Source organism: Rhamphochromis longiceps, linkage group LG20 (genome assembly GCF_057381845.1).
Source record: "Rhamphochromis longiceps isolate RC_006_pf linkage group LG20, R_longiceps_female_GT1.1, whole genome shotgun sequence".
NCBI classification, from domain to species: domain Eukaryota; kingdom Metazoa; phylum Chordata; class Actinopteri; order Cichliformes; family Cichlidae; genus Rhamphochromis; species Rhamphochromis longiceps.
Genome location: NC_140576.1, coordinates 6,684,135 through 6,706,099, shown reverse-complemented (window position 1 = coordinate 6,706,099; position 21,965 = coordinate 6,684,135). Strand labels below are relative to the sequence as shown.

General features: G+C 40.3%; 3 protein-coding genes across 3 annotated transcripts; 1 reads left to right on the top strand and 2 right to left on the bottom strand.

The window, feature by feature from the left end:
- Positions 1 to 2,236: 2,236 nt before the first annotated feature.
- On the bottom strand, positions 2,237 to 4,652 carry LOC146644804 (chymotrypsin-like elastase family member 2A). Its single transcript, XM_085392976.1, has 8 exons — positions 4,581 to 4,652; positions 4,371 to 4,459; positions 3,914 to 4,011; positions 3,631 to 3,753; positions 3,367 to 3,503; positions 2,852 to 2,997; positions 2,588 to 2,740; positions 2,237 to 2,325 (listed from the first exon to the last, which is right to left on the bottom strand). Exons 1-8 carry the CDS (start codon positions 4,615 to 4,617, stop codon positions 2,308 to 2,310), a joined length of 801 nt encoding a protein of 266 aa, XP_085249102.1. The 5' UTR covers positions 4,618 to 4,652; the 3' UTR covers positions 2,237 to 2,307.
- A 1,326-nt stretch (positions 4,653 to 5,978) lies between these two features.
- Positions 5,979 to 9,048, top strand: LOC146644803 (chymotrypsin-like elastase family member 2A). The gene is made up of 8 exons (XM_085393076.1): positions 5,979 to 6,057; positions 6,198 to 6,286; positions 6,710 to 6,807; positions 6,914 to 7,036; positions 7,170 to 7,306; positions 7,935 to 8,080; positions 8,729 to 8,881; positions 8,973 to 9,048. The coding sequence occupies exons 1-8, from the start codon at positions 6,021 to 6,023 to the stop codon at positions 8,988 to 8,990; spliced, it is 801 nt and encodes a 266-aa protein (XP_085249202.1). The 5' UTR covers positions 5,979 to 6,020; the 3' UTR covers positions 8,991 to 9,048.
- Positions 9,049 to 13,167: 4,119 nt separating this feature from the next.
- Positions 13,168 to 20,870, bottom strand: tmem51a (transmembrane protein 51a). The gene is made up of 3 exons (XM_085394834.1): positions 20,693 to 20,870; positions 16,710 to 17,178; positions 13,168 to 16,240 (listed from the first exon to the last, which is right to left on the bottom strand). The coding sequence occupies exons 2-3, from the start codon at positions 17,126 to 17,128 to the stop codon at positions 15,832 to 15,834; spliced, it is 828 nt and encodes a 275-aa protein (XP_085250960.1). The 5' UTR covers positions 17,129 to 17,178; positions 20,693 to 20,870; the 3' UTR covers positions 13,168 to 15,831.
- Between the last annotated feature and the right edge of the window lie 1,095 nt (positions 20,871 to 21,965).

Below are 21,965 nucleotides of genomic sequence, written 5' to 3'. Positions count from 1 at the left end.
TGGTGACGGGTTGCTCAGCTTTTTATAGTCTCTAGTGGCCCCCAGCTAGTCGTAAAAGCCAAAACATCACATTTTTTCTCTGTTACAGCGCCTAAGTTATGACCTCGGCAGTTGTTTCTCTGCTTTCTGTAAGGTGGGGGTGTGGAATGTGGTCTATCTATCTCCCCTGTCTTTAGACACAGAGTCTCCTGCTTACAACCTTCTCTTCATGATTCAACAATTAAGCATGTCAAGAAAACAGTGTAACACATTCCCAGCAGATCAAGGATACAGAGTGATGCACATTTATCTAATGAACTAATATGTGAATATGTTCTGTTAACTCAAAAGTATAATGAGAACTAAACTACATACAGCTCACACACTCTATATTAAAGGGTATAATGTGATCTACAGCAGTATTCTAATTCAACTACTTTGATTACATATATAAGGTAACATATAATAACAGAATAATCTAATAAAACACAAATACATATTAGCTTAACCAGAGCATTTAGCAGCACCACTGATTACAGCTTTACTTCACAACCTTTTTGTTGTTTGTTTATTTCAAATAAAAAAGACAAAAAGACAAGCCCACAACCCAACTCCCTCTATTGCACACAGAAAATTAGTGTTTGTTTGGTAAGTTTTCCTTTTTACTTTTCTTGTTGGTCTCTTTAACAACTGTGTTTACGCATGAGGGATTATGTGTGATTATATTTACACATAGGCCTATATACGAATTCATGTGATTTTTTTCTCACCTTTGTGTCAGTGAGTGCACAAAATACAAACTTTTGCTTAATGTGCATTTTAAGAATAGCTAATCGCTTAGCTTAACATTAAGATAAGCTAATTTTCATTTAACAACCCAAGCTTGCTCACACACGCACATCCTTACCAAATAATAGAAATTATTTACTCCATGTCGCCATAATAAGTGATTAATCAGCACTTATACATACTGCTCTGTTCTAGATATCTCCAGTCCGGTTAAAAAAAAAAAATAAGAAGACCATTAACAATAACTTTCATACCTCTGACCAGGAATGAGATGCCAGGTGAGACGCTAGTCAGCCTAAATCCTGGAAGACAACAGTCCTGGGCCAGTCTTGGTAGCTGGGAGTCGGTGGCCTGGCTGCCGTCCGACTTACATTGCACACGACCCCTACGGTGCCTCCTGCAGGTAGTGGGCCTGCAGGAAGATGGGCCCATGTCCCTTTTTCGGGCTGTGCCCGGCCGGGCCCCGTGGACTAAGGCCCGGCCACCAGATGCTCGCCCTCGGGCACCCTCCCCGGGCCTGGCTCCTGGGCAGGGCCCCGATAAACCCTATCCCAGGCAGTGTGAACTGTTCCCTCGATGGTCTTTTCATAGGGGTCTTCTGAATCGCTCTTTGTCTGGTCCCTCACCCAGGACCAATTTGCCATGGGAGACCCTACCAGGGGGCAAAAGCGCCCAGACAACATAGCCCCTGGGATCCCTGGGACACACAAACCCCTCCACCACAATAAGGTAGCGATTTTCCTCCACTCAGGGACGAGACTGTCGTAGCCGGGGCTCGAACCGGCAACCTTCTGATTACAAGGTAAACCAGGTAGTGGCGGAAAGCGGAAATTCTGGGAAGTTTTGCTGTCACAGTTCCACCTGAAACCATTCGGATAACTTCTATGGAAATTATGTATTCTATTCGTGTGTCGATGTGGCTTCTGGTTTCGGAGTAAGGAAAATTATGGTTTGTTTTGTCTTCAGGGGTGTTTCAGATGACTGCAACATGGTGTCACGAAAACAGATGGATGCTCTCATCCTGCAGCACAAGCAGCTATTTAATAAAAATGAAGCCTGGAGGAAAAGACTGTTCCCAAGAACGACTGGCCTGTTTTCCCAGCCTGCAGCTTGTGTGCATTTCCCTTTGGCATGTAAAGAATTTTGCTTTTCTTGCTCTCCATAATGTATTTTTGCTTTGTGGTTATTTTTCCACACCCTGCTCATAACAGTTCTGTTTTTTGCACATTTTCCACTACAGGATGGAGATTCAATTATTGATGTTTGTGGTGATTATGTTCCATTCTTTAGCATGTGGTTATTAATTGGCAGGGCTATCTTGTAGTCATTACAATAAAATCCATGACTAAATGTGAAAATTGTCTTGCTTGAACAAAATGACATAGGAAGTTGTGTTCACATGCTTAATAAATGTTTAGTTTAAGCTGTTTCCTCATTGCATGACCAAGAAACCACACAGGACTCTGGATTATCCACTGTATGTTTTTTTTATTTGATCACTTATCTACCTGCTAAGTTTGACAAAAGCCCGTCCATAGCTTAGTATGAGGTCATGACCTGGACAAAAGAAAAGAAAAGAAAAAGCGTTAAGAGGATGTTTAAAATTGCTCCTGAAAAAGACATGGATCAGTTTCCATGTTCGTAGCTACTGCGCAGTTGAAGGTCAAATTAAAATTAAGATCGGAGTATGGAACATTTTATAATTTGTGTAATAATTAGCGCAAACAAGTGACAGATCATCTTTCTGTTGTAGTTTTGTCTTTTAAAAAAGTATCTTGTGTACTGTGAGATATTTTGAACAAAAGTTTTTTATACTTACATTGTTGATCCAGGATGTGTAGGCGCTGACCTTGGTGAAGACAGAGGGCTTCTTGTAGTAGTTACAGCCTGCACTTGAGCCAAAGCTCACAATTCCATGGACATCCCAGGAGCCATCAGGATTCTGGCAGTTCAGGGGACCGCCAGAGTCTCCCTAAAAGGCAAATGTGGTCATAGAAAGATGCTCTTGAGGCTAGGACATATTTTCTGATTTAAACAGCGACAAATACTTCAAAGTTGGTGAAATAAACAAAATTTGACTCACGTTGCAGCTAGACACAACACCATCTCCACCAGCACAGATCATGTTTGTGGTGACCAGATTGCCCCACCAGTCAGACCTGGAACAGGTGCTGTAATCAACAACAGGAAGAAGAGCCTGCTGCATGATGTCAGCAATAGGGCCTCCAGCTTTAGAGGAGAAAGACAACGCATTCAGATTCAGGGCTAGAGTCAAGATCGCCAGATTCATGGCCAGCACAGTTTGAGAACTACGTTGACAAGACACAGTTTTGATTTAGCTGCAGATTTAAAAACTGCATAAAAATCCAAACTATTTTGATTATATGATGCAAGAGGTCTTTTGTGATACTTTAAAATGTGTATTTTGGGGAATTTTTGTCACTGTAAGCCAGTGACAAGAAGCAACTCACAAGAGAAAATTATCCACAGGAAAACATATTAAAACTTATAAAACCCTGAAGACGGGGCTTTGGAGCTTTATGTGAGCAGCCTTTATAGTTAGTTGAACTTTTATATAGTTACTATAATAGAACTTACTCCACAGACGTCCCCAGCCAGTGACATAGCAGGGAGCACCATTAGGCAGGGTCTCACCAGAGGTAGGAAGACAGGCAGGCGAGATGGCGTTAGTGTTTTGAACAGGTGATGACAGTTTGATCAGGGCAATGTCATTGCTAGGGTGTGGATAGAAATGTCATACTTAGAGAGTGCTAACAAGCAGCAATAGCATGAATTAAGTATTTGAAACATAATAACATAGTTTCCAGCCCACAACAGTGTACTGTGGGCTAAATGGCCCACCGAATGTTGTAAGAGTCCCAGTTAGGATGGACAACAATAACAGAAGGGCTGATGGCGATGGAGCCAGACTCATTGGCCATGTCCAGACTGTGTTTTCCCAGGTAAACTCTGTAGGTGTAACTGCTGCTTGGCCAAACACAAAAACAATAAGAAAAGTTATGCATTTTTGATATATAAGTTATATATGGCAATATATAACACCCTACAATCTCTACAGTATGCCTGGTTCTGTGCCATATGTGTGCACTCCATTTTAGACGTCTTCCTTTTTTCTTTTCCATACCCAATGCAGTGAGCAGCAGTGAGGACCCACTCGTTGGAGATCAGAGTACCACCACAGGTGTGATAGAAGTTGTTGCCACTCTTGTACTGCAGAGAGATCTGAGGACAACAAATAACAGCACGGCACAATGAGTTTTAACGGTAAATGGCCTGTATTTGTATAACGCTTTTCTAGTCCCTGAGGACCCTAAAGCGCTTTACACAACCTGTCACACATACACTGGTGATGGCAAGCTACATTATAGCCACAGCCACCCTGGGGCGCACTGACAGAGGCGAGGCTGCCGGACACTGGCGCCACCAGGCCCTCTGACCACCACCAGTAGGCAACGGGTGAAGTGTCTTGCCCAAGGACACAACGACCGAGACTGTCCAAGCCGGGGCTCGAACCGGCAACCTTCCGATTACAAGACGAACTCCCAACTCTTGAGCCACGATCGCCCCAGGTGTATGTATACCTGCCAGGGCCAGCTGTGTGGACGGACATCTTCTCCACCAACCACTCTGGTGAGAATGGGGGGATAGGTGGGGGTGCCGCACCCGTAGGCTAAGAGGAAACAGTGGAAAGTAGGATGATTTCTGATGCTCCACGAGAATCAGAAGTATTACAGCATGTTCACATTTATTTGCCAACACATAACATAATCGTCAAAGACGTATTTGCTTACCGCCGACGACAAACAAAGCCAAGAAAATGAACATCATTGTGACTCTCTTCAGTAGAAGTTTAGAGGCACCTGCTATCCCTTATATAGTGAGTCAGCAGGCAGAAATCGCATGTTGCAACATTTCCGTCAGCACAGCAAGTGAAATTTTGGTAGGAAAAACAAATCAACCTTGGAGATAAGTAACCACAGATATCCCCAAATAAACCTTATCTCCCCGTCTCTACCTCTGTGTGAACCATGCAGATGCCTGCTGAATTGGTCACGCCTTTTATATTTCATACAAGAGAGTCTGAAGCTTGGATATTAAACAAGTCAGTCCTGTATTTTAACATCAAAGAAAAAATTTATTTTCCATTTTCACACTTAGGTCCATAAATTCTGCCCATAACTACTGGAATAGCACTAGCTCCACATCTAAACCATGCCAAATGGGACCAAATAGAATAATATAAACTGTGCAAGCAATTTCCTAGTTGAAACTCTTGCTTAAATATCTATAATATTATATAATGATTGACAAGTCAAGGGTTTTACAAAAATATTGTAGACATTTTTATACATGGTGCCCCATTCACAGCAGGTCAAAAGTAATTGGATAATTCACTGATAAGCAGTTTCGTGGTGAAACTAGGCTTTTTATGCCCTCACTATTTTTAGGCAAATTCACCAGATAAAAGTTCTGGAGTACACTTTAATTATTCAACCTGCATTATGGTTGCGATTTACTATAACTTTCAATATGTTGTCCAGAGAGATGTAAGTGTAAGTAAAGGAGCTCAGGATGAGGCTGAAAAGCCAAAATAAGCCCATCAGAAGGACAGCAAAAACTTTGGAAGTGGCCAAATCAACAATCTATTATATTCTTCAAAAGAACGAATGTCCTGGCCAGCTCAGCAACATCAAAAGCCCTGAAAAACCACAGAATTCACAGTTGTACAGGGTTATACTCGCTGCTCAGTTTCAGCCAAATATTCCAATACCGATCAGAGGCACAAGTGCAAATTCTGTGTCACTGTCCAAAAACTAACTGAACATTTACAAGGGAGGTAGTATGTCAGTGCTATACTAATAATAATGTATTAGTTCATTAGACAGCTGTGTCATTGTGTTTTGTTTTTCTTCCTCCACCTACATGAGAGTGCAGCATTTCAAAGGAAATCAGAATAGGGGGCGTTGCAGTAAATATGCAGTCAGGTTCTTTGTGTCTTTGTGTGAACTGCAGCATGTGGTGATAAAGTTAAAAACCCTCAATTCCACTGATACGTTTAAAAAAAAAACATAAAAAATACTGAACTCCAAAATACTTTGTCCCGTTCACTTAGCTCCACCCAAGCATCAAGGCTTGTCAGAGGCTCAGTTTCCAAGGATTTCTGTTGCGTAACAGTGTGAAAGGTATAAAAATGTCACAGGTTGAATGGAATCTGTGGAGATACAGCCAAGATGAAGTTTCTGGTGCTTGCTCTGTTTGTCGCAGGAGGTAAGGAGCTTTTCAAACACTGCACACAAAAATCTGTTTTTATCCAGCTGTCTCTTCAGTGGGTATTTTCTACAAAATTTCATGCAGGTAAACAATGTGCTTTTTTTTAAAAAAAATCTTTGTCTCATATGTCCCCTCAGCCTACGGGTGTGGGCTGCCTACCTTCCCCCCTGTGGTGTCGCGGGTGGTTGGAGGACATGATGTCAGGCCTCACAGCTGGCCCTGGCAGGTAAACACTCAAAACTTTATTCAGAAAAATCTGAATATCATCAACATAAAATGTATTCTGTTAAAGATAGGCAGACTTTATTTACTGCTAGACTGGTAAAGACTGGTATGAAAAGTTATTGAGGCAATTTGAAGCATTATTGGAGGATCTTTAAAAAAAGGTTTACAGTGGTTACAGTACAGTAAATTAAAAGACATAGGAGGATATGGTTTTTAAAAAACTGAAATGCTGCTACAGTTTGGGTTTTTAGATTACAGATTTTAGATTATCCAGAGAAATGACCAAGTAACAACAAACACTTTGCAAACTCCCACAAGGGCGAACAGACTGCAACCAGCGTAACAAGCAGCACTCTCATAAAGCACAAAATCAAGCTCAAACATAGCAAAGAGGTAATTCACTGTACTCTTATGTATGTTTTAGGTTTCCCTGCAGTACAACAGCGCGGGTGAGTGGAGACACACCTGTGGAGGCACTCTGATCTCTGACCAGTGGGTCCTCACTGCTGCACACTGTATCAGGTATAAGAACCAAGGGTTTTAATCATGCATGGAATTACTAACGATCACAGAAACAAATTTTTTGCTTACACATATCAGCATTATAATCTGTTCTGTCACCTTGCAGCTCCAGCAGGGAGTACAGAGTGGCACTGGGAAAGCACAACCTGTTAGAGACAGAGAATGGCTCTGTGTTCGTCGGCACCTCTAACATCATTGTGCATGAGGACTGGAACTCCTTTTTTATTCGGTAACATTTTACTGCTACTACTAAGAATTTACCTGTGAGACTTGAATATCAAAAAGATCATGTGCGTTATGTGCATTTATAATTGTGGGCTGAGTATTTGGTTAAATACAATGTTTAATCATTTCTTGCCCAGTAATGACATCGCCCTGATCAAGCTCGAGTCCTCCGTTAACTTCTCTGATACCGTCATGGCTTCTTGTCTTCCCGAGGCCGAATTTGTGCTCCCCAATAATGAATCCTGCTACATCACTGGGTGGGGACGCCTGTTCAGTGAGTGCCCTTTTTTTTTAAGAGAAGCTTTCTTTAATTCTATCCATCCCTTCAAAACTTCTCAAATAATCATTTCGTGACACAACTTGTTATGTAAACTGTCTCTTTCTCTTTTTTTCCCCCTCGAAGGGAAGACTATACGGATGTTTTTGATAAGTTGATTTTTCTTAGTCAATTCCTAGTATACAGTATCATCTTAGCATGTTTTTACTTTTTAAATTAAATCTATACACACATACTTTTACTAACTAACATGATGCATTTTTGGTTGTTTAGTGCTTCGTTTTTCTGGAATAAAGAATCATATTTCTGTTATTAATTTGGATAGCACAGTGGGGAATGTAAGTAAGGGCATACTTGGTGTCTTAACCACTAGGTCACAAGGGAACCCAGTCAAAGAAGAGTCAAAAATCCTTTCAGGATCATTCTGTAGACTAATCCATCATAACTATTTTACAATTAAACAGGGATGAGCAATTAATTTTTTACAAGGGGCCACATGAAAAACTGGAACTGTTGTGGAGGGCCCCGACAGTATTAAATAGAACTGAGTTCCGCCCTTTGGCCCCTGGATTCTTTTGTTTGAGATTTTGGTCTGAGATGAACTACGTCTTTTTTGTCCACACAGCCGGTGGTCCCATTGCTGACATCCTGCAGCAGGCTCTCCTGCCAGTGGTGGACTACCCAACTTGCAGTCAGCCTGACTGGTGGGGTTCTCAGGTGAAGGAAACCATGGTCTGTGCGGGTGGAGACGGAGTTGTGGCTGGCTGCAATGTGAGTCTAAAATAATGATTTTCTAATCACATAAAGTAACACTGTAAGAGTCACACTTTCACACATCAGCTAACTTCAGTTAAACTCAACTTTCCTAAAAGTTCAGAGTGTGCCACACAGATTGTGGAATTAACTCAGTCACACGTTTCCACATGCTGTGAATGAAGGGACACATATTTTTTGTATTTATTTTTCCATCCAATCTTCTCACTGGGCACAACATTTAGCCACAAATAAAAGCTAGTGACTAGCAAGTGCAACTCTCATTCATTTTTAAGCAAAGCTATCATATTTACTAGTCAAAGATTCTCAAATATGAATACTGGCCATTTTGCCTTTGCATTAAAATGAATTAACTGTGGGTTCTGCAAAAGCCAGCGACACAAAACAAGGTGTTATTATAAAGTAATTACTTTTTTATTAATTTTAAGGAAAAGAAAATTAGATTAATGTTCAAAAATTGTATTATATTATTCCCAATGATGTCACAACCATCTCTACTAAGCTGCATTTTTGTGAGCAACATAAAATGTAAAAGAATCTCTGTAATGTGTGATAAGCAATCAGAAAATTGTGGGCTAGTCTAAGAAATAACTGCTGAATGTGGAATTCGCACACTGATCACTTTGATTCTCCCACCTGACTCAGGGAGACTCTGGTGGTCCTCTGAACTGTATGAACGCTGCTGGAGTCTGGGAGGTTCACGGTATTGTCAGCTTTGGCTCTGGGCTCAGCTGCAACTACGCCAAGAAGCCCACTGTCTTTACCCGAGTCAGCTCTTACATCGACTGGATCAGCTCTGTAAGTGTCCATACGTTTGTGCATAATTTCAATGCTGCTAATACCATTATTTTACTTTAAGTCTAACATTTCTCTATTATCTCTTTCACAGAAAATGGTGGCCTATTGAGAGAACAGCTTTGTGGGATGAAAAACACTTTGCAAATTCTGAAATAAAGAATATATACCCACAATTTTGTTTTGAAAAGTTGCATAATTTTTTGTTCTACCATCTCTGCTTTATTGTAATTTTAGCAGTTTTCTAAAAATAGAAATAGCAGTAAAGTATAACAGAACCTTGCTGAAGGAGTCTGCATATTCATATTTGTTTTATTCTGAAAAATACTTCAGCTATTATGTTTGATCAGTGATACTTGGGTAGTAAAATAGTTTCCACTTTTCAGTGCCCTAGAACACCGATGGGAACTTCTTATCAACAACCACTTGTCCTGTACTCAAGTTTCCAGTATTTGTTTGACTTTCTGCATTGCTGACCCAGTTTCCTAGGAAACAAGAGGGAAGTTGCATGCATACAGTCTGAGTGCAAGACCGTTTTAAGCACAAGACAAAGTATACACAACAGTTGATTCTGTTCATCTGGATGTAGTGTTTTCAGTGGGAGAAACGTTTCATCACTCATCCAAATGACTTCTTCAGTCTCAGCTGACTGCAGGTTTTGATATTAATGATCAAGGAACTGACCTCCCAGCCCAGTTCCTTCAGTGCTGCTAGTTTCTGTCATTATGCAAATATGCTGTTTATAAGATTGGATAAACCTGTGGTCAGCTGAGACTGAAGAAGTTTCGTCATCACTTGGATGGACCCTACAGATCTCTGTAACGTGAAGCAGGCAGCTAATTATTAATCTCCCGGGTCATTCGTGATCACACATAAACGAAATAAACATTGTGTCATGGCACAGGCTGGACTAAGATGTTTAATAATTAATCAAGACCCAGAACTATAAAAAGTCAGAACATGAGTCATATTCAAACACCCTTTCTAAGAGTGTATTTACTGAAAATAATCAGACAGTACCAGGAAACACAGCTAACCCTATCGCTAACCCTGTCTCAGTTGAGTGCTGTGGTTTCCGACCTCTGCTTGAGGTGGCCTCACAGAGAACAGCATGACTTATACATGTTATTCATTTATTACTACAGGTATAAAATATGATGCCTTACCTAAGCTCTCACTCCAGCCAGACAGTAGTGGACACTTTAGCCAAATCCATGGACTCTCATGTCCCCTCTCTTGTTCCTTTGGACAGCACACTGCAAGTTCAAATCAAAATCAGATGAAAGCTGGCCGTGTAACTAAAACTACAATAAAACACGTTTTTTTAAAAGCTCTCAAGCATAAAGTGGAAAATGTGGGTGTATTTATTATGGAAAATATGTATATTAGGTGTTTCAATAAACAAATCGTTAAATTTTCTATCTGTGGCAGCTTTAACTGTTCAGCATGGGCTTTTAGCACTGATTTATGAGCCAAATTAAAGTACTGTGCCAGTGCCAGTACTCCACCATGAACAAAATACGACAAGTTTAGATTTTTCTGTTAGTTGTCAGGGCTGCTGAGCACATTAACAGGATAGCTTCTCTAGCATCAGCAAGGATGTTTGTCACCAGCAGCATGCAGTAAAGTCTGAACTTCACAAAAAAGAGAATATGCAGTCAGAAAATAGCTTACTAAAAGGACGAGATCTCAAAGATATAAGTTTGATAGCCAATTAAAATTGTTTAGCCACCCAAACAACCATGCATTAACCCCACGCAAGTGCAGTCACCATCAGTTTAATTGCAGTTTTCTCTTTTCTTAAAAACATATTAAGCCCCAAATATTTCATACTCAATTAAAACTATCAGCACAAAGGCAAAGGAAGAAGTGCAGTGGCTTATGTCCCCATATGTCTATGTGCTGTGCTAAAAAGATATGAAGTTAGAAGGCTGAGCAGTTCAGCCTTGTGCCACAAGGTGGGGTAGCAAGCCAGTGTGGCAAGCAGCCTGCCCTGAGTCCAAACTGGAAGACATGCCAGTGCATCTGGAAAGCAGCCATCATCACCACCAACACAACCCCCCAGAAAGAAACTGCACTCTGCTGTAAAGAAAAGAAACGATAAGACAGAAGTAAAACAGCAGCAAACACAACCTAATTGTCTAATTGTTAATTCAATGACTCTAGGACTATCCACTTGCCACAAAGCTCATTATGTGGCACAGCTACAATTGATTTAGAAGTACCATTTAACCTAACAAAAGAAACAAGCTCCAGCCGAAAAAGAAAATTTGAACCCAGGACCATTTTGCACTAAAGTGATAATGCTAGCAATTTCAACAACCTGGATCTCAGCTCAAATAAAGCATTTTCATGTTTTTTACAACTAGACTGCACATCCAAAATAATAAGAATAATAAAAATATTAATAATAATACACTAAAATGTTCTGGTTAATCACTGCCACCTGATAGTGAACATTTTAGTTAAATTTTGCAAAGTGTGATCACAAAAAGCACCTTTAAAAGAAGACTATTTATGACTTAGAAATCCAGCACGTGCTTTGTGGGGTGTTGTTTATGAAAGACGGGCATGCTTGATTTGTTATAAGTAAAGATTTTTGTATATCATTGTGATTGTACCTACGCTTGCTCAGTTTGATGCCTCTAGCACAAATTGTGATATCTGAATGAAAGGGTTGCTTGCATTGCTCTTATCAGTCAAAAACATAGAAGCCCCCTCAGACAAAGCCTTGATTCTTGATTCTTGAGTTAACCTTGTTCTCCCTGCAGCTGCAGGTTCTCCATGCTGTGGTGAACTTTGGCTCTGGCGAGGGCTACAGTGTCTTTTAGAAGCCAGCTCCCTTTAGCCAAGTGAGCTCCAACCATACGACAATTACATCAACAACATGATGAACAGCTTCCTATTGTGATTACTTTACACACATTAACAATGCGACACTGAGCTGACAAAAGCACTGCCTCACAAATCCAGGAAGGGTGTTTCATGCTAAACTAAACTCACGAGTACTCTTGATTAGGTTTGTCAGTATTAAGAATGACTTAGTGTGGTTTTTGTCAGTAAAATTAAACCATTGTGTGTCAGAATAACTGTCAAATATATAATCGTGTCCTTGAAATTTGGCAACATAATTACATCTTGCTAGTGCCAGTTTGGACCTCCTTTCGCCTTCAGAACTTCCATTATTCTTCATGGCATAGATTCAACAAGGTGCTGGAAACATTCCTCAGAGACTTTGGTCCATATTTAGCATGTTAGTGTCACAGTGCTGCAGATTTGTTGGCTGCACATCTGTCATTCCACCGCATGTCAAAGGTACTTTATCTGGTGTCTGTGGAGGCTATACGAGTACAATGAATTCATGTCATGTTCGAGATGATCTGAGCTTTGTGACATGTGTTATCCTCCAGTAAGCACCCATCAGAAGATGGATACACTGTGTTCATAAAGGAATGGACGTGGTCAGGTAATCTTTGGCATTTACGGTAATGATGCTTAGTTGGTACTAAGAACGTCAGTTTCCCACCATAATATCCGCCACACCATTACACCACCAGCAGCCTGAACCTATATATGAAACACAATCGATCCTTGATTTCATTTTGTGCACAGCAGATTCTGACACCATCATCTAAATGTCAGATCAAACACTGTCTTCCAATCTTCTATTCTCCAATTTTGGTGAGTCTTTGCAATTTGAAGCCTCAGATTCCTGTTCTTAGCTGGTAGGAGTGTCTCTCTGTGTAAGGTTTAATGTGCAGAGATTCTCTCTGAATACTCTGTTCCCTTTCTATAAGCTTGAAGCAGTCTGGCCATTCTCCTCTGACCTCGTTGCCGCTCACTGGATATTTTCTCTCTTTCAGACAATTCTCGGTAAACCTCAGAGATGACTCTGTGGGAAAATTCCAGTAGATCAGCAGTTTCTGAAATACTCGGACCAGCCCATCTGGCACCAGCAGCCATGCCACGTTCAAGTCACTTAAATCAAGTTTCTTTCCCATTCTGATGTTCAGTTTGAACTCCAGCAGGTTGTCTTGACTATGCACAACTGCTACCATGCCACTGGCTGATTAAATATATGTATGAACAAGCAACTGATGTGTATGCAGTGCCGTGAGTGTATAAGTATAAGGGAGAAAATAGGAATTTTATGTATTCAACAGATTATGTCGGTCAGCATAAATGCACAAAGACATAGTTACAGAACACCAATTAACAAACAATTATTTTATTTTTTATAAAATATTAATGTGATAAATTTGTTCAGTCTTCAGAAAAAACTCATTATCAAAAAACTAAACAAAAACAAAAAAATACAAATTATCAGAAATGCATGGTTTCACAGTGTATCTACAATAAAAAACAAAAAAAAACAAACAATCAAGCAATAAAAAAAAAAAGAAAAAAAGAAAAAAAGAAAGAAAGAAAATGCAATAAATGAAACTGACAACATTTTTTTCCAGGAACTCATCTATATACAAGTATAAAAATCAGTTATGTAGTTAATTGGTCATTAGCAAATGAGGTACAGTGTTCATGTCTGCAGCAAAGAAGGTGGTTTAAAAAACAAAAAACAAAAACAAAACTGTAGATGAATTGCAATAACTGATCTCTAGTGACATGATAATTGTGCTGTGCAGTATACTGTATAGTCAGTTGGTATCCTTATGCATTTATCAGAAACAATATAAAACTGGATAATGAAGAGTCTAATTGAAAATGTCACTTTCCTTACAAAAAAAAAGTGAGCTGTGCAACTTCACAATATTAGTAACACTTAATGCAATTAATAAGTCATACAATTAAGCTTCAGCTGTCTGTCACGAAGAAGATATCAAAGTGTTTATACAGCTGCTGACCAAACCATTCCCAACGCATCGGCGTGTCTTCTATTTCGGCACCTTTGCTGCACACTTTTAAGGGAAGGCAAGTATACGAGTCGAGCTGCGATCAGCAAACAAGTGAGAATAGCTGGTGTTATGTTGGCACAGCTGCACACAGTCACAGAGTCTTTCTGTTTCCGTGTAGAACGCGAACAAAAACAAGCTCAGAGAAGCAGACTACACAGCTGCCTTCACAACTCGCCGTTCACCATGGCTACAGGCGAAAGCTCTCAACTATTCACATGTTCCATCAGTTTGCCTCAAACACTCCCTACTGTGTTTGCTGTTAGAGCATTGCAATGCTACGTTAAAAGAGCAACACTAGAGCTGAATCGAGTTCAACCAATGTAAATGAGATGTTTTAGGAAGTGCTGTTCTGAGTAGAAAGGTGTTTAAACTGCACTTTACTGCATACAGCTGAAGGGCAAACTTGCAATTAGCTGCCACTGCCAAAAGACTCCATAAAACGAGAAACTTTGAGTTTCCCGGAAAATTTCTTCTTCCTAGAAAGTCTCTTCTCTTGAACAAATCATGACTTTAATGCCGGCAAATCCTGCTGCTTTAGTGTAAACATGAGTTTTAACGATTACGACCTCCCAAGGGTTAAATTGGACCAGGGCCTTGTGCTCTTCCCCGTCACCGGACATCCTCCCATCCTCATCCTCTCCCTAAAACATATTTGGCCAGTTTACGCCTGAAACACCCATGGGTGTACCTTAGCAAACAGTTTAGTCCAACCTGTATGCCAGCTGCACTGTACATGACTGGTTACGTTTGAGAAGTTGTTAGACAAGCACATTTATTTATTTATTTTTTTTTAAATGGTTCCTCTTCTAATCAAAATTCTGATTAATACAGTTCAATAACTCAGTAAATGATACTAAAATCCAGCAATGCACTGATTTTGGACCATTTCACAGTTGGTAAAAGAAAAAGCAAAGGACAAACAACCTGGACAACTTAAAAAGTCAAACAGTATCCTTCAGCAAGCCTGTTTCACCTGCCTTGGGTGGAGCAAACCTGCAGAGAGTTTCTTTCAAAGGAGCCTTTCAAAAGAGAAAACTAGGATTTCTATTTTGCGAGAAATAAACATACTACCGTGGAACCATAACCAAAGATTCAACAAGGGATGCTTGAAATGCAGCAGACAGACGCTAATAAAGCTTTGTTTCATGTTGGTTCAGTAGAAAAGCTTCCGAATGAGTATCGTTGAGTAGATGCCTCACTTTAAAATGTGTAAAGAAACCCCCAGTACCAGGTTTCAGCTTTTTGAGGCAGAGACATAAAAGAAACCCTCCAAATCAAAGTCCAGTAAAACAGAAGCCATCATTACAAATGTAGAGAGACTGGATCTACAAAGCTCTGCAGACCCTCACACACACGCCAATTAAGACACATCGAAATTCATTTGATCCTAACCTCGAGAGGGCCGGGGGTGGGAGCAATACTATTGATAATGAGGGAGAGTTTCCGTGCAGCCTGATTCAGGTCAAGCCACCAAAGTGCATACAATACACAGGCGCTGTGGACCTTACAATTGGTAAACTACAGGCGGTGCTAATCCTAAGGATTCCAAGTCCTAAATGGTAGCTATATCTATTTAAATTCTCAAAACTTCACCCCACCCCCCTCTCAGGCGCGTCTTAGGCTCTTTCACCATCAACTCACCCATACAGTCAGTGTACAGTGGAGGCCAGTAACATAAAGGTAATTTATTAACAGAAACCTACAATAATATTAAAAAAAAAACAACAACAAAAAAACCCTGCATGTGCAGTTTCCTCAATCCAATGTGCCACAGTCTGATAAAGATGTGTCACAGTAAGCAAGGATGCAACAAGTATGTCCTTTACTGCCTGTATCCACTTCAGAGATCCAAAGTTTTCTCCCGTTCAGTGCTTTGGATTTCTTTGGCATGATGATTACTGTTGAACAGAGAATGTATTTTAATGCCGCTGGCCGCATTCTTCAACAAGTCATATTCCAGGTCTTGGCTTGCAAAGGCTGATCAAAATCCACAGAAGATGATCGAAATTCCACCGAATCGTTCCAAACATTATCAGCTCCATCTTAAAGCGGCGGCACTTTATCCTCATACTGCGGTGGGGGGGTGAGTGGTTCAATACTGAATCCAGCTGTGGGCTGAGAGTTATCAATGTTTTTCATGTGCAGCTTCTCCGATTTAATCCTGCGGATACTGATAGGGAGAAGCTTAAGGTTATTTTTCCCAGGTCTATGGTTTGATGCAGAAACAGCAGCAGCAGGAGGACCACTCGAATCCACGGCAGGCTGAGATCTGCTAACTGTGCCCTCTGACCCCTCGTTCTCGTACTGCACACCATCCACTTGCACCAGGTCGTCATAGGAAGGCAGCTGGGAGACGCTCGGGCGAAGGCTGCTCTGAGTGACCGGGTACTGGCCACTGCATACCGCCTCCTCGTAGGTGGGCACCGCGTAACGCTGGGCTTGCTGCTCAGCACTGTAAACATTTATGGAAATGCAAGAATAGAAATGGTACACTTTAATTACACATACTATTTAAATGCACAAACACATTATAGTCACACAATGACCAGTCCTGCACTAGCGTTGACTCACATGAGTGAAAATGATACAGCTTATATCAGGGCTGACAAAGTGATTGCCCTGATGTCTAACCCTGAGATTTACACTGCTGAAAAAGAATTTCAGCTACTGTGAGAGTAAATGTTGCTGCCTTTAAAGAAATTCTTGAGCAGGCAATAAAAACCACAAGCAGATCTCTCTCACATGTTTTCAGGTTAAAAGGAAAAAAAAAAAAAAAAAAACTCTCTGGGAGCGTGCTGAATACAATTAACTGAATTTGAGATTCTCTTAATAGACACAAAAAAATGAAGAAGTCATTTTGGAAAAAAAGCCCTAATTTTTAAAAGAAGTCAAAAAGTGATTTAGTCAGTCATGAAACTCACGTTTCCCTTTGCTCCTGGTCCCTTCCTCGTGCTCCGCTGTGGTTCTGGGCCTCCCGGAGTTGTTGCTCCCTCCGTTTGTTTCTCATTCCCAGACATAATGACAGCAGGAGCATAGCCACTCCGCAGCCCGTCAAGACGAAGGCCACAGAAGACGCCTTATTTTTCCTGCCTTCACCTGCCGGGTTGCCGCTGCTGCTGCTATTGCCAAGTGGTGTTGCAGGTACCACACTCCACACAATCATCACAATACCAAGGGCGATAAGCCCAACCCCCAAAGCACACAGGGCATACTGGGAACCGGAGTTTCCATTGATTTCGCCGCTGGTGTTGTTGTTGTTGTTGTTGCTGTTGTTATTGTTACTGCTACGAGCCTGTTCGTGGCAAAGAGTGTCTGGTGGTCCACCCACAGTGGAACGCATCTTGGCAGTCCCTAGATTTCAGTCAGAGCAGCTGCAGACGAAGTCAGAAACTGTAGAGAGAAAGATACAAGGGGGTGGACACAGAATGAAAATCCCGAGAGATATAGAATATGTCAGAGAACAGAAGAGAAACAAAAACACATTTAAAGTTTCTAATGTGGAAATGGTTTCTTTAAAAAGTGGCTGTCTGTGAGGTTGCGTTTCAGTAACATCAGTAGATGAAGTCTCTAAAGGATATTGACTATGTTTTCCAAAAGTTAAAAGCCGAGTCTTGCAGAGGTAAAGTGTGAAGAAAAAAACAAAAAAAAACAAAAAAAACCTGCACACACTTTTTGATCCGTCGTGCTGAAAAGGCAGCTAATACAAACAGAATTTCTTTCCTAAAATTGTATCCAGACTCAAAGGGATTTTATACTTTGAGAGATATAAAATGTGAGGCACGTCAGCATTCAGCGCACTGCACATATTAGCTGCCTGACAGAGATACGCAAAGTTAGGCAGGGCTATTTGTCCTGATTGCTTTGGCCTTTGCACAGCTACAAAGAGGTCATTTTCCTAATCAATAGTGGCACACAGTATGGGAGGGGGGGGCACAGCATGGATTAAACAAGAGGCTTGCACTCCAGCTTTAAAAACTGTTAGCCTCATTTAGGGAGATGGTCAAATTCAGATCAAAGTGTTGACCCACAAGTAAGTAATAAGGTTATAGATTGCACTCCTGAACTGAAATTATTATATATATATATATATGACAATATATATATATATGCATTTATAGTAAGGAGATCAGCATCGTGAGGGTTTAATTCATAGCCTCACCTTACGCCAAAATAGTTGAATATAATGGAAATTTGGCAGTGACCTAAAAAAGAAAAATCTGACATGTAAAGGAGCTGATCATCATAATTTCTGGACATATTAAGTTCCTCACCAGCTCTGAACACGCCGTTAATGTGTTCCTGAGAATGAATTACGAGCCTCCAAAACTCCCCTAGTTCTAGTAGCAGGAAGCCTAACTCAACTCTCAATAGTTAGAGCTCTCCTTAATAAATAAGCGTCATTTCGTAAGGTATTACCGAACATGTTACTTCTGCCCAGAGATTTGTTCTTTATATGCATCCATTTTTCAAAGAAACCCACAGAACATAAAATTCACTGAAGCAAGATTCCATCAAGGCCACTTCCAGTAGGTGTGCTGAATGGAAAAAAATAAATAAAATTTACAGCAGACTCACAAAGTCATAGGGCTGCTCGATTATGGCAAAAATGATAATCACGATTATTTTCACTGAAATTGAGATCACGATTATTTGACGATATTTATTTAACCCTTTAAGACCTACTATAGAACCAAGTCCACCAGAGCTTATATTATTTTTGTTTTTTTTTTTTTACATGCTGTAGTGGCATTTGTGGGAGCATTTCAAGTTGCTATACATCAATACAACTGTTATAGCCCATATTTTAATAATATGTATGCATTAAGTGCATAGTAATTACATAAATTGCAAAAAAGTGCAATAAACTACAAAAAAAATTGAAAATCGCTTTTGTTTTGTTTACATATATTTCTACTTGGAGAAGTTTAAGAGGTTTATCCCTCAAAACTTTAAATACAATAAAGTTGCAAAAAATAGTTTCCCACCACAGGAAATTTATTTTGAGTGTCTTCATAGTTTTATTTTGGAGATACAGCAATTTTTATATACTGCAGGAAAAAACAAAAAACAATCCTATGATGCAAATTTGCAAAGAAAACAGCATGTGCATCATTTCACTGTGGGAAGTGTTACGAACAGCTGATAGGAACGGCAAAGCGTGTTTCTGGAATATTATGTTTTTGTTCCTGCAAGCGCTTTTTATGCAATTTTTGCAAAGCTATATGTGGAACGAAACCGTGACCGAGGACAAGCTGATGGCATAAGATGCAAGTACAACTCCTCCGGTTTCATATCGTTAGCTTCATAGCATAATTGCCTAAGTCATTTGACTAAGTCAATGACTTAGGCACTTATGCTATGAAGCTAACGATATGCAAAACAAATTATTGCGCTAGCTTACACGGTTCAGGTTCTACAGGGATTTAAAAATAGTTACGCAAAACGGAGCATGCTGCTCTGACCGGCTTTAAAGGGTTAACAATAACTTTAAAAAAATAATATAAAATAGTGTGCAACACCACTGAAGTTTTTTTTTTTTTAAACTCTTTTCAACCAACGGCAGTCACTCTCCTCTCCAAATAACTATAACTTTCCGAGCTTCCCTCGGGTCCTCTTAATCAGCGGTCTCCACCCTTTTTTGCGCCACGGACCGGTTTATGCCCGACAATATTTTCACGGACCGGCCTTTAAGGTGTCGCGGATAAATGAGGGAGGGGCTAATAATCGGCTCAGTCATTTTTAATGATCGTTGAAAGCCCAGATCGTAATCGTGATTAAAATTCGATTAATTGAGCAACCCTACAAAGTCACATCATAAGGAGCTACACTCAGCACTTTAAATGGGCAGATAAAGATTATTACAGCCCCTGTAAAAATAAATAAATAAATCTGTACAACATTATCATCCCGTAATTTACAAAGAAATATACAGGGTTTCTGTGTCAACCTACTTTTTAATAATTCAATTATAATAAATAAGCAGTTTTGTGTTCATATTTAAAACCATAACCAAACATTAAATCAAACACTGCCCTACAAATTAAAATAATTCTCTGAAGCGCAGTGAGCATGACCAATAAGCACACTTGCACATGTGCTGCATGGTTTTATTTTGCATGCTTTAGAAAGTGCAGGACGACTACTAGGGACTGTAAATAAATTAGGACAAAAGCGCAAAAGAAATAACCTCGAACCACTCAGGAATGTCATCGCGAAATACCCATACTATGGATCCATCCATGGATACAATAATAACAGTCTGGTTGGTAAACGTGCCCAGACCTGCTGCACTCTAAAGTGAGCCCCCCCTCCTCCCCATTCCCGTTCTAAGGAATGCATGGCATGAGAGTGAATCCAGCTCATCATGACAGCTGCAAAGGCAGATACCACGTCCTACTTTTCAAAAAGTTGTGCAGTTGAGACGTGCAAAGTGAGGTCACATATTATTGACTTGCTCAGGGGTAGTTACAGTCCAATCTAACAGGTTTATTTCACCAAACAACGCAGTAACACATTAACAGGCCTGCCCACTTGAAAAGCAATCCCTCCACAGGCCCGGGCACAACATATTTCTAGTGATGTTGTCGTCATTGTCACCTAATCTAAAAAAAAGTCAACTCGACTCTAAACTAAACTAACTCAAGCTACTAGTATAACTTCAGCACTCGGGTGAGTTGTACTAAATATGACTCACAGCTGGGGGAAAAATGCCCGCGTTCGTGCCAACAATGGGACTCTTTCTTACTTTGAACCCGGGAGATAAGTAATGAGGAAAACTCAAACCCTCGGACAAACACCCTTTGAGAATAAATGATTAAATAATGAGTCGTCAGTGTAACTTTTAGTAACATTCAGCGATACATACTAACACTTCAGCGAGCAACTTTAACGACGTTCCACTCACCTCTGCATCCTAAGTGACTCCTCTTCGTGTTCTGCCTGAACTTGGGAGCTGCGCTGTTTATTATCGCACACTGTCGACACTGGCACGACTTTATGAGGCATAATTTGGTGACAAATAACGGTTAACGACCGGGAAGTTTTCTCTGAGAAGGATGGGCCCGGTCACAGAGAAAGCCGGAAGGACGGCTCCAGCCACTTAGACTTCCAGTTTCATTAACTCTTTCGCTCTCGGCGCGTTAATAGACGGAGTCAGGGTGGTTCTTCACTGTCACACACGCTGTCCCCTCCACTTATCTGCTGTACAAAAAGCCGGGATATACACTTTGACAGTTAATGATCTATTATTGCTTGCGACATAAAGCCGATGGGAAACATTTGTTTGCAAATGCACAAAAATATAAACCGGAAACATCTGGCCTTCGCACAAGTCCTTAATGACTTAAAAGACAAAAGACCTATTTAATACTGAAGTCAATTTGATTTCAGTTTAACAGATAGGCGTTAAGCCAACAACAACAGACCACCTTGTTGTAATTTACTAACACACAATCAGAGCTAAATGGATAAAAACATACGTACACAAGGTAGAAAACTAAGCTTTCAACCCAGCCCAGAGTAATAAAATTAATGGGTAATAAAATTAATGACGACATTTACAGTTTCAGGGTCCAGTACAAGGTTTAGGTTGATTTTTTTCTTAACAGACTTGCCCAGTTAGACATGGCAGTGTGATAATAAGCGTTCATGCGCATAATGTCCCTGGAGTTGAAGCATTTAAATGAAATTGCATTTTGCAGTTTCAGTAGGTAGGTAGGTAGGTAGGTAGGTAGGTAGGTAGGTAGGTAGGTAGATAGATAGATAGGTAGATAGATAGATAGATAGATAGATAGATAGATAGATAGATAGATAGATAGATAGATAGATAGATAGATAGATAGATAGATAGATAGATAGATAGATAGATAGATCTAGCCATCAATATCAGTCATTAGATCATTTATCTCCTCCTGTGGTCAGCTGGGATAAAAACAAGAGGAGACAGATGTCACTAATGTCAAGACACTAAACCTTCTCACAATGCACAGAGTGCTCCACCCTAATTCAAATGCCCTGAGGTTATATGAGCAATGGAAAGAGAGAGGGCGTGGATTAGTGAGTGTGAGCCATAATCCCAGATGAAGCACGGAGAATTCACAAATACATCAGGAATATTTCCCCCTGAGATGAGCTGTTCCAAGAATGCTTCGGGCAGCTGAAGACAGATGATGATTAGG